This window comes from Periophthalmus magnuspinnatus, chromosome 24 (genome assembly GCF_009829125.3).
Source record: "Periophthalmus magnuspinnatus isolate fPerMag1 chromosome 24, fPerMag1.2.pri, whole genome shotgun sequence".
Taxonomy (NCBI): Eukaryota; Metazoa; Chordata; class Actinopteri; order Gobiiformes; family Gobiidae; genus Periophthalmus; species Periophthalmus magnuspinnatus.
This window is the reverse complement of record NC_047149.1, coordinates 9398534-9411163: the sequence shown is the minus strand read 5'-3', so window position 1 is coordinate 9411163 and position 12630 is coordinate 9398534. Positions and strand designations below refer to the sequence as shown.

At 35.7% G+C, this 12630-nt stretch overlaps 1 protein-coding gene across 1 annotated transcript in view; it reads left to right on the top strand.

Annotated features, from left to right (window-relative positions):
- The window catches only part of LOC117393236 (phospholipase B1, membrane-associated-like), an 18370-nt gene extending 5857 nt beyond the window's left edge, over positions 1–12513 (top strand). The window contains exons 12-42 of the mRNA XM_033991427.2: positions 51–116; positions 214–273; positions 413–487; positions 568–628; positions 889–947; positions 1414–1487; positions 1567–1610; positions 1939–2047; positions 2427–2478; positions 2593–2673; positions 3009–3074; positions 3196–3296; positions 4215–4296; positions 4375–4479; positions 5071–5166; positions 5247–5318; positions 5395–5472; positions 6289–6349; positions 6433–6491; positions 7065–7132; positions 7204–7247; positions 7363–7462; positions 7534–7585; positions 7677–7757; positions 7897–7962; positions 8780–8874; positions 8961–9042; positions 10352–10456; positions 10547–10642; positions 10727–10801; positions 12120–12513. Of these exons, the coding sequence (XP_033847318.1) occupies positions 51–116; positions 214–273; positions 413–487; positions 568–628; positions 889–947; positions 1414–1487; positions 1567–1610; positions 1939–2047; positions 2427–2478; positions 2593–2673; positions 3009–3074; positions 3196–3296; positions 4215–4296; positions 4375–4479; positions 5071–5166; positions 5247–5318; positions 5395–5472; positions 6289–6349; positions 6433–6491; positions 7065–7132; positions 7204–7247; positions 7363–7462; positions 7534–7585; positions 7677–7757; positions 7897–7962; positions 8780–8874; positions 8961–9042; positions 10352–10456; positions 10547–10642; positions 10727–10801; positions 12120–12380 (2526 nt within the window). The 3' untranslated portion in view covers positions 12381–12513. The remainder of the gene's footprint in view (positions 1–50; positions 117–213; positions 274–412; positions 488–567; positions 629–888; positions 948–1413; positions 1488–1566; positions 1611–1938; positions 2048–2426; positions 2479–2592; positions 2674–3008; positions 3075–3195; positions 3297–4214; positions 4297–4374; positions 4480–5070; positions 5167–5246; positions 5319–5394; positions 5473–6288; positions 6350–6432; positions 6492–7064; positions 7133–7203; positions 7248–7362; positions 7463–7533; positions 7586–7676; positions 7758–7896; positions 7963–8779; positions 8875–8960; positions 9043–10351; positions 10457–10546; positions 10643–10726; positions 10802–12119) is intronic.
- Positions 12514–12630: the final 117 nt, after the last annotated feature.

Sequence of the window (12630 nt, the reverse complement as noted above, 5' to 3'; positions counted from 1 at the left end):
TGATCTATTATCTAACTATCTCTCAATGTTGTTACTATTGTTTTTATCAGAGCAGTCCGTCTTATACTGATTCATACTACACAGATAAGCTGCTGGTTCAAATGTGGATACAAGTGGTGAGTTGGCTTTGGACAGCGTGTACGATTCCTCTGAACATTCACTCTATTGTCTTCTCTGATGAAAGATGTACACAATGTATGACTTGTATTGCAGCTACAGCCTCCAGTTGACGAAGCAAAACAAGGGGACATCGCTCTGCCCTGCCCCTCTGAGGTAAGAAACTGGACACAGCCACTCGCATAAGAGACATCCTGTACTATGTCGAATGGCTTTAACTTACTACTACTACTATTACTCACTGCTGTTAGTACTGCCTGTGTGTTTTTCATCTCGTACTTTATCTATCCTCCAGCTCCGGCCCTTTTTGAGGACGTCGTCAAACTCCTATTTAAAGGAAAACAATGATATGTTGCTGCTAATTGAACCAGTGAGTAGTGGGTTAAAATGGTGGATCTAAAGACTTTAGGGGTGGTTGGAATATTAGGGTTAATACAAGTTTTTACTCAGGTTTCAGGGACAGAGATGCCATGTGTGGACTTGAACCCCTCGCCTTCAATACCAAACTCAGGTAAGATACTGTGGGAGGACAGATTCTTTTGTTCTAAGGTATATCATTTAAATAGAATAGTCAAAAGTGTCACTACAGAACACATCTGGACGACTGAGAGATTTTTTTAATGTTTATAGAAAGAGTCTGTTTAATTATCATTGCAGGATCAGAATTGGTATGGAGTCTATTTCTCAGCATTGAAATCAACTTTGAAATTTTTGTATCGTGACAACACTTGATTTAAATAATATGAATATTTTGGTTGTGAATTTCTTTAGTGCATGAGCTGAGACCTGGAGATGTTAAAGTGGTGGCTGCCATGGGAGACTCTCTCACAGTGAGTGTGTTTCACTTAGATTTTAGTAAAAATGTATTCTGAGATTAATCAGGTGTTTCCTATTAATATTTACCATAGGAAATACTACTACTAGTGAAAAAAGTCATACTTAAAATAAGATACAGTCTGTAACTTTCTGGTGGTGGCCCATCACCTGCATTATTCCATGAAAATGCATTCACCATTGGGATAGATACTTTCATGCCTCTTCCAGACCAAATCAAATCTACAAATCTAGAGACCAAATCCTAATCTAGAAATATATTTTACTTGTTTAAGTGTAAATCATCATCAGTTCATATTCATTGGTTGAATATTGATTGGAATCACTAGTCAAAAATTCGATTGTTGAATTACAAAGTAAAGAAGTACTACGTGTACAATATCTGTATACAGAACACACAAGGTTTAAGCAGTAGTCCATGAGGCAGTTCAGTATTGTTTATAACCCTTTAATATTTTACAGGCAGGTAATGGCGTTGGATCAAATCCAAACAACCTTTTGGACGTCCTGACCCAGTACAGAGGCCTGTCCTGGAGGTTAGGACCAGTCTAATGAACATACACCTACTATTTGCAATATAAACTTTATCAGTTATTTTGTCCATTTGTTTTTCAGCATTGGAGGAGATGACAACCTGACCAGTGTCACCACTTTGCCCAGTAAGACATGATGGACATATGAATTATATTTCAGCCATTACAGAAATAAACAGACACAAGCCATGAAGGTTAACAACAGACTATGGCAGAGACCTGCAACAAAGCAAATGTAAAGAGTCTAGGACTGGTTAAGGTGAATGGTGAAGAGGAGGAGATGGTGAGACTGAGGGGGTGATGGTTCTGCTGCTGTGGAGAAGTTGGGACAGTGTAGGGGTGTGACAGAGTGTAAATATAAAAGTCTTGAGAGATAACTGGTTTATAGGAAAAGGTGACAGGCTGAATACATTTCCATGCTTTCAATTAATGTTACCTTGTTTTTTTCCGGCAGACATCTTGAAGCACTTTAACCCTAATGTGACGGGGTTCTCTCTGGGCACAGGCAAACAGACCAGTCCTCAGGCTGCTCTGAACCAGGCTGTGGGTGGAGCCACAAGCCAGTGAGTATACACTTTATATACACTCAATGGTGGTGACACAATAGGGCTGCAGCAATTAATCAACTAATCCTAACTAGTCCACTATGAAAACCATAGTTTTGATCATCATAAACGTTATCTGAACAATACAGCCTCTAAAAGGCATATGAAAAGACCTTTTTATAACAAAGAAAATGGCTTTTTAAAAACAAAAGCATTTCAGATTTTTCTCAAAATTACACTTTATTTGTAAATATTCACTATTTATAAGCCTTCAGTCAGCATACTTCAACAGGACAAAATAAATGGTTATATGTTTTACTGTCCTGTGCTGGCTCTGGAAGGCTGTGGTCCCTTATGTGGATATTCACATGTGACAGAACATAATTCTCTTGTTTAGGAGTTTGCTGACACAAGCCCAAGCTCTGGTGAAACGCATGAAGAACGACTCGGTAAAGCCACACAGTTTTACACAACATTTTGTCATCTACATGATGTACTTTGGACATTGTAACTCTTTTAAGTTATGTATCATTTATAATATTGTTTGTAACATTTCTTTTTAGAAAATAAATTTTGCGGAGGATTGGAAGGTGATCACTATTTTTATTGGGGGAAATGATCTGTGCGACTTCTGCAAAAATTCTGTAAGTATAAATACACTTTGGATTAGTGTTTTATATATATATATTAAAATTTTGAACTTGATTTGGATACTGAGGAATCGACTTGATACTCAATACTGATTCCAATACCACGCTGATTATTAAAAAAAACACTCTTTCTTTAGACAATAGAATGTGATTTTCAACCTTAAATCATGGTATTTTCTTTTATATTCCCATGTGGTCTTATATCTGTGTAATCCTTCAGTATCGATCAGTATCTGATTTCATTTTGACGGCCCTACTTTGGATACATCACAACTGTTATGTTTTCTAAGACGACCAATGACTCCTGCATTTCCCGCTCTTGGTTACAGCTGTTGTATTCTGTGGAAACGTACATTAAAAACGTGCGAGAAACCCTGGATTACTTGCACAAAGAGGTAACACTGCTATACTATGCTACTACTACTACCACCATTACTACTACTACACGCTACAATATCGTGTGCATGTGAAACAGCATTTAGTCCTTGGTTACTGATCATGTAGTTTGTGTTTTAGGTTCCTCGTGCTATGGTGAACCTAGTGGAGCCTCTTCACATCACACCACTCAGAGAAATGCACTTAGACACATCACTCAAATGTCCGACGTGGCTCGTAAAGTGAGTATAAAGTGTGGCAGCACTGATAATGTAATGTACCTATTCAAGATTATGCTACTATTATAATATTATTATTATGCTATTATTATACTATAGAGCTAATATCATAAATAAAAAGGATTTCTGTTGTTTTGAGCAATTTTCATCTACTTTACAATCAAGAAAAAATGAAATAGTGGCATGAAGTACATACTTTCATAATATATTAGCAATGCTTTTTGGCTTTAACCAATACTGACAAAATTTAGTCCATCATGCATCTTTTATTTGGAGCTAAATTAAATTAAATGTGTAATGGTAACACTTTATAATTAATAAACATTAATTAACAAATTGTTTATTAACAAGTAGTGGTCCAAGAAATTAAGAGTAAAAAGGTATTTGAGAAAAGTACTACTCAAGTAAGAGTAACATAAAGTGTAACTGTCAGGTCGTAACATCTGATTTACTATTTAAATTAGAAGGACACATTTAATTTATTAATTTGTCCTTCCAATTTTAATAAATGCACCAACTCTGATATTTTCAAAGATATACACAAAAAACATAAAATCTCCATCATAGCTGAAGGAGCGGTGCAAGAAACACATCATATTGCCAACCTAACTTGTAGACTTACACACAGTGGAAAGAGGAACCAAAACTTTAGTAGTAAGAGTACTGTTACTTCAACAAAATCATTATTCAAATAGGAGTAAAAGTATGCTGCTAAACGAGTACTCTGAAAATGCAAATTACAAAAAGTACAATTTATTTTTAAAAATACTCAAGTAAATGTAACTACCCAGTTACGCAGAGTACTACCCACCTTTGATTAAGTACTAAGCCTGAATCACTCTAAATAAACTAAAGGTGTAGTTATTTTGAAGTGGTGCCTGTGTAATGATTGTAAATAGTGTGTGATGTTGTTTCCTGCAGTATCCTTTGCCCCTGTGTGATCATGCCTAAAGACAACTCTGCAGCGATGCAGCAGCTGGAGACTCTTAACAGAAACTATCAGGTACAAATGTACCCACAATGTACACTGTCGTATATGTCTGTATTTTGCAGTCGTTGTATGTTATTCTTGTGTATTTAGACTGCACTGCATGAGCTGGTGGAGACCGGCCGCTATGACACCCACTCAAACTTCACTGTGGTGGTGCAGCCGTTCTTCAGGGAAATAGTTGTCCCCAGACTGCCTGTAAGTCATAGCATGTACTTATGTATAGTCCATAGCAGGGGATCTTTTTCACCTTGGAGCCTGGTGTTCTCTGTAAAAGGTAACTTGGGACATAATCTCATATTAAATGTATTATATTCTGATTTCTAAAGGCTGCCCTTAAGTGGTCCTACTTTGGGCTCCGGTCATATGGTTAAGAATAATTTTGGCATATAAACCGTATCTCACAAAATATTCAAGCCACATTATAATTAATTATTATATAATAATAATTGGCTAGTCTACTCACTCTTTAGTTCCTGCCCAAAGTCTGTATCCAACTTATTTCCATCCTGTGTATCCTTCTACTCTCATAACATACTAGTGTGGCATTCTCTTAACTTGACTCAAGTTGTCAGAGTGGCTGTCAGAATTTCATTTGTCTTTACTATTCAGTTAGTACCATGTTGGTAATAGCCACGCTGTAACCAACCCATTTCAAATACTTCACTCACCAATGTTGCCCAATCTTTCTGCAGTGAGGTGTGATATAGACTCTTTTGTTTTGTTCCTCATTATAGTGTACCCTAACCATAACTTTAACCTTTAACCCTGATTATTATATGCTTTCAGGATGGACGCCCAGACCGTTCATACTTTAGTCCCGACTGTTTCCACTTAAGTCAGAAAGCCCACAAGCTGATGGCCCGGTCTCTGTGGAACAACATGGTATTACTACAATTTATCTGGGTTTAATCCACTTGTTTCTGTGTTGTAAACTGGCAGTTTTCAATATCACTTCTTTTCAGCTGGAGCCACTGGGCAATAAAACCAGCAAACAGGATTTCATGACAGAAATAAAACTTAATTGTCCAACAAAGGTGAGAGAAAAGAAAAAACAAATAAACAAACAAAACATATATATACATGTATTTATGTATTTGTATTTCTCTGTAGACATCACCATACATCAGAACATACAACAACAGTGACTACATTTACCCAGGCCCCCCTCCAACCCCCAGCCCTATTACTGTAAGTTCTCTAATATATTTTTCCTGTGATTTTTCTTTTCTGCAACACAAAGGCAGTTTTGTACTGTGTTTCTTGAGATATTTTAAATGTTTATATTATTATTCAGAATGTCGTAACATTGGGGGGCTGCTCCCACCCTCTGGAACTCACCCCCACAGCCCACCCTTAAGTCGAGCTCACCACAGAGCTTCAAGTGACTGCTAATAAGCCACGTGCTCAAACTTGCATTTCCATGATCTGATTTTTATTGTTTTTATTGTATTATTTATCTTTTTTATTATTTATGTTTCCTTTGTAATGTAACGCATATGCATATTTACTAATAATTAAAGGTTCACTATGTAACTATACTGGTTGAGGTCTGCTACATGTTTGTCTCCATGGAGATGTTGCTTTGCCTGGAAAGTTCCAAAGTGTGGCTTTAAATAATCTAAATATCTTGAAACATATACTGAAACTGAACTCCCCACCATAGCTCTGTCTTGTAACTTGGCCTTGTAGCGTCACCATTTATTTAGATTAGTTTAATGCCATGCTGTGAAACATTCCAGTTCAAATGTTAAATAGTGCAACAACAACAATTTTCATCACAGAGTACAGAGTAGTCCTAAATAAAACATTTATGAGTCTCATATGAGGTATTTTGATTAGAATTACCAATACCAATGCTTAATTATGTATGATCATTTAACCACCCAACAAAATCAGACTATTAACATTTGACCAACCTTATGTAGCAAGGATATAAATGTTTTAATGACACCCTATTATTTGATTACACAGCGTAATTCCTGACTTAAATATCTTTCCCATCAGAACTGGGGCAGTGACTTCTCGTGTGTGGACCTTGCTCCATCTAACCCTGTGCCCACATCAGGTGAGACAGTCTTTATGGTCTTTGTTCTACAGTGGCTGAATATTATCTATACTTTCTAATGATATCTGTGTTTGAAACTATAGTTCACAAACTCCGACCGGCAGACATCAAGGTGGTAGCGGCGCTTGGAGATTCTGCCACAGTAAGATGATGTTAAGATTTATTACTGTTACGGATGGGAAAATATCTCGTACCACAGGACCTTTCAAGATCAAAATACAATAAAATTATCAGCCAATATTATTTAAATTGAAAATAAGGCAGGAAAAATATGTTAAAAATGCCATAAATTTACATATTTGCTAATAAGTACAACATATTCACAAAATCTCTTCTTCTGTTCTTTTGGTCCCATGTGTGTTATACGGTCTCATGGGAATTATATCATCCCATCTATAATTATTATAAAGAGGAATAGGAAATTAGTTGGGAGTCTAGAACTATCTTCTAGTAGATTATAATGCAACTACTACTTCTACTTGCTCGATATAGCCAGCCATTTATGAAGGATTCCCAAGCCAAAGCTCTTTTTCTATTTTAAGTGATGAAAACAACAATACATCCAAATACAACAGCATATTTTTTATCATAAGTAAATTAAAGCCAGAGTATGAAAGACCGAACTAGTTTTAAACCTGTAAATCTTGTGCTTTCTGCCATTGTGTACTTGAGCAAAAACACTTCACCTACATTGCGTCCTTTTGTCTTTTCACAGGCTGGAGTCGCTGCTAAGGCCAATAACTTGTTTGAACTGAGTAAACAATACAGAGGAGTGTCATGGAGGTAACATAAACACAAAATCACATAAGTCTACGTATGCAATCATAGTTTTACCGATACTTGTACTGTTTCAGCATCGGAGGAGACGCAAGTTTAGAGACTGTGACCACATTACCAAGTACGTTTTTACTCATGGCTTTTTATATTTTTAGCTTTGCCTTTGCTGTTTTGCTATTATAATTGTAATATTTGTTTTAATTATTTATTTATTTATTTTCAATTTCTCTTTCCAGACATTTTAAAGAAGTTCAACCCCAAACTTGTGGGTTTCTCAGTCGGTCAGCTGGCTTTCAGAAAAGGATTCAACATGGCCGAACCTGGAGCTCGGTCCTTGTATGTAAAACCAGCCAATACCACAATCCACTGATAATGGTTGATATTTATTACTCACTATTTTCTTACAGAGACATTCAAACACAAGTAGAAGCTCTGATTAAGGCCCTCAAGAACAACAAGGTCACTTTGTAATCCCCCCTCCCACCTACTCATATTAATATTACTTTGTGTATATTAAAAAAGTGGCAATGTGTTGTATTAAAAACCACAGGAGGTGAATTTTGAACAAGACTGGAAACTGGTTACAATATACGTTGGCGAAATGGACCTTTGTAACTACTGCTTTGACCAAGTAAGTCACAAAATTAAGCAACAACAACAACAATACTACTACTACTACTACTACTACTACTACTACTACTATTACTACTACTACTACTTCTACCAATGTATCAAATTTTTCACTATGTATTTTTAAATTGCTTCTGCAGTACAACCTCACAGCCAAACAATTCAGCAAAAACCTACAGAAAAGTTTGGACATGCTTCATCAAAGTGTAAGCTAAATGTTATTATTTATCATGATTAGTACTAGTAATGTTAAAGGTGCACTATGTAACTTTTAGGGTCCACCACATGCTTGTCTCCATGGTGATTACTCCATGGTGGTTACTGCAGTGCTTGTAATCTTCCACAGTATGGCATCAAACATATATATCTAACATTTATTTAAGTACAGGTGTTTTTATGACTAAAATACATAGAAAAAATGAATTCTTACTATGAGCAGAGTCTCCTCTCCACAGATCTGACCTGTAGCTTGGTCTAGTAGTGTCACCTGCTTGTCTTCCTGTAGATAGATACATTTAATGCCATACTGTGCGACATTGTTTGCCTGAGATCAAGACTACACACTTCTTCAATACTTAACGAAGATGTGAGTCTGGTCACCAATTTTCAGGTGGGAGTGATTGACAGATGGATTAGCCAATCAGGCCATATTGGAAAAAAATATTACATGGGACTAAAAATAACCAATTTCTGCAGAATCAATTAAAGTAGCAGTAAATTCTGTTAAGCTGGTGAGATAAATTTGATTTGATCTTTCATTTCACATGAGTCACTGAAAAAAACAAATCTGATTGCACCTTTGAAATGCAACGGAGGACGTGGGGACCAGACTGATATGAGTCTACATGAAAATACAAAGAGATTTCAGTCTGGATTTACCAAGAGACAATATTCTAGGCCAAACAGTAACATCACTGTGGAGAAAAGCAGGCTGCAGACCCTTCACCAGAAAAGTTACACAGTGCACCTTTAACTTCTTCAAACTGGAGGTGTGCTGATATTTGGATTTTTAAATTTCTTTAGGTACCTCGTGTGTTGGTTAATGTTGCCCAAGTTTTGCAAATAGATCCCTTGAAAACAGTTCAGAGAAACACAATTGGCTGTTCCCTGCTACAGAGGTAGACCATTTTCACATAGGAATTTTTTAATGTAATGCATAAGCTACAAGCTTATTCTTATGCTTTTATTATTATTTTTTTCACAGGACACATTGTCCTTGTGTCGTGAACCCATCCACAAACTCCCCGGAAATAGAAGTGATAAAACGGATAAATCATGAATATCAGGTAAGCATCCCCATTTCACTGTGTCAAAAGAGTAAAAGGGTAAAAAAAGAGAGATCAACCAGAGGAATACTACTGGAACTAGTTAGATTACGTTCAAGCATCAATATAAAAATATGATCTGGTCGCAGTATCTAGAGGAAGAGTCTTAATATAATTTCAGTAATCTTGTAATGCTGGCTTTGTATCTACCATTTCTTTACCATTGTTGGTATTTGTTGTCCATTACCATTGTTGGTATTTGTTGTCCATTACCATTGTTGTATTTTGCTGTCCATTACTATTGTCGTATTTATTGTCCATTACTATTGCTGTATTGGTCATTACCATTGTTGGTATTTACTGTCCGTTACCATTGTTGGTATTAATAACTTTCCTTACCATTGTTGGTACCTTATCCAATATGATGTAACACATAAGTTGCATGAGTCTAACTCATAGTCCCCAATGTAATCATGTAATACAATCATGAAAAGGAAGTAAAGTATGCTAAAGTTAAGAAATAATAGCAGAGGGGGTGGGATTAAATAAGTTTTCTTCTTCCCACTCCTTTTTGGGCAATCGGAGATACTCTTTTTCTTGTGTGTGTTTTGCTTGTCTGTTTTTGTTTATTTTTCCTTGTCTCTTGTATTATGTGTTGATTGACATCGATTGTGGCTGCCTAGGCTATGCAAGAGAAAAGATGTCTATTTGCCCAAGACAAAAAAAAAAAAAAAAAAAAAGATTTTGGTTAAACTCCATATCATCAGAAGCCTATATATATATATATATATATATATATATATATATATATATATATATATATATATATATATATATATATATATATATATATATATATATATATATATATATATATATATATATATATATATATATATATATATATATATATATATATATATATATATATATATATATATATAGTTTTTGCTCAAATAATAAAATAGTTTGCATCATTATATCAAAGTCTATATGATGGGTGTGGGCCGATCAAAAATTCTGATTATCGGTATAGGTGATCAGCCTCAAAAATGATTATTTTTACTGAACTAATTTACTATGCAACCAGTCATACAAACACTATACAAACAACACATACACTGACACTGACATGAAATCAGAGCTTTTCCTGTTTTAGGTCAATTAGGATTATCCAAATTATTTCTATTTGCTAAATGAGAAGGGGAAACAACTATAATATGGTTAAAAGCTCTGAAGTCAATTTTGCATAATAGGTCTGCTTTAAGTCGAGAATGCAATATTTATTCTCATTTCTTTTGTGGCTAATTTAATTTTCGTCTATTTTCAGGTCGAACTTGAGTTTCTACTCTCTAGTGATCAATATGACGGGAAAGAAGACTTTGCTGTGGTCCTTCAGCCTTTTTTGCACAATTACTTTCTCCCATACATTGGAGTAAGCAGCAATTAAAACCAAATACTAAATACAGTTATTATGTAATGTAATATGTCTCTGTATCTTGTTTACTCTTGTCCCATTTTGCAGGAGGGAGAGGTGGACACCAGTTTCTATTCCTTGGACTGTTTCCACCTCAGTGAGCGGGCACAGGCTGAGATGGCCATAGCTCTGTGGAATAATATGGTAAGATTAAAAAACACAAGTCAAAAAGACATGTAAATAAACTCTGGGATGTAGTATTTAATGTAATCTGACTGTGTTTGACAGTTGGAGCCAGTAGGAAGGAAGACAGCCTTTAACAACTACACATACGATCGCTCCAAGATCCACTGTCCCTCGCAGGTAAGAGCAAGTTTACACTTAAAAATAAGATACAAACACAATAATCACAGGCATAATTGATTTTAAAACCAAAAAACAGCTAATACAAAGTAGTAATACTTGTATATCAGATACTAGTCAATAGTTTTAGTAGAAAAATGCCTCCTCCAGCAACTACAGTCTACAGTGGAGGTGGTGAAGGGGATGGGTTGGAGAGGTTGAGAAGGCTGATGGTTCTGCTGCTGCAGTGGAAATGAGGTTGTGGCATATAGCTAAAATGCAGAAAGGAGGGGAAACAGAGAGGCAAACAAAGCAGGATGTGACTGGCTGTTTGTGGGGACATTTACATGGCTCGTAAAAATCAGATAGCTACGTTAATCAACCCAATAATTAATTAGATGTGACTTTTTTTTGTTTACATGCACAAAACAAATCTGATCATTGTCAGTGTCTGTTGTACTTAGAAGACAAAACATATTTTCACTTTAATTTTTTAATCGCACATTAGTTTGCCGTTTGCATATCTTTTTTTTATCAAACCATGCACAAGTGTGAACAAGCCATCACTGTCTATTAGAAGAGAACAGCACTGTATGAAATGTATCTATAATGGATTACTTCAAAAACTGAGAGAATTCCTCACCTGTTTGTTAATCATTGATACCAGAACATTTAATATCAGATCACATGACTGCATAAGACTAAGGAGTAGCTGCACCAGAACAGAGAGGGGAAAGAGGCTTTTAGAGCTTTTGCTTCACAAAAATGGAATATACTCCAAGGAAAAATAAAACTGGATACTTTTTTGACATTGTCGCAGTTTAATAATCTGTTAATGAACTTGTATACACACACCTGCACCTGTTTTTAATGTTTCATATGGACTTGTACACTGAGCCCAAGTGCACTCATTGTGTTCTCCTGTATAAATAAAGATAAAGAAGACAGATAGAAGCAGAAAAAAAATCAGATTACTCACATCAGATGTAACTGGCCGCAGTTATATGCACACTCAAAATCTAGTTAATATCAAATTTGTAGAGTTATAGGTTTTTTTAAATGATATAAGAGCAAAATCATCTAATTCCTTTCAGATCATGGTCCCTTTGACTTTACATGGCCTTTCAGTAATCTGATAAACCCAGAAATCAGATAACGATGCATGTAAACATAGCACTGGTAAAATTTAAGAGGTCTATAAGAAATCTGTACACAGTTGAAAATATGCCCTGACTTCAAAAATATGATCCAATGAGTCAAAATCCTTTACAAATCTTGTTAAAAACTTTTATTCACACTTTACAATTAACCATTATTATGTTCTTGACTCTCCTCACAGACCCACCCCTTCATCTTCACCAAAATGAACAGTTTACCAGAGCTTCCTGCAACTACCCCTCCTGCTACCACTCCCACAGTTTCCACAGCCCCCACCCCTCCTGTGACGGGACACGAGCCGCTGTGCCCCCCCAATGTGCCTGTGTGGGTCCCAGTACTGGCCGCCGTAGGGAGTCTGCTGGCAGGGTTTGCGGTTGCCTGGGTAGTTTGTTCATGTATAAAGAAAAACAGAAGTGTGAATATGAAAGGAACCAGCTTTTAAATATCGGTCACAATAGGAAAACAGCAAAATGTTCCCTGATAGTTTGTATTTATAAAAAAAATATATACTGTTTTATATGTTTGTCATGATATATCTGTATTTATTGACAAAAATACATAAAAAATACCTTTCAAAATGTCTCTGAGTTATTGAAACAGGCATAATTAATTGCTATTTTAAAGAATAGTTTAAGGTATGGTTGAATCTTAAAAAGGTATTCATAAAAACATACAGATTAGGTGATGCTGGT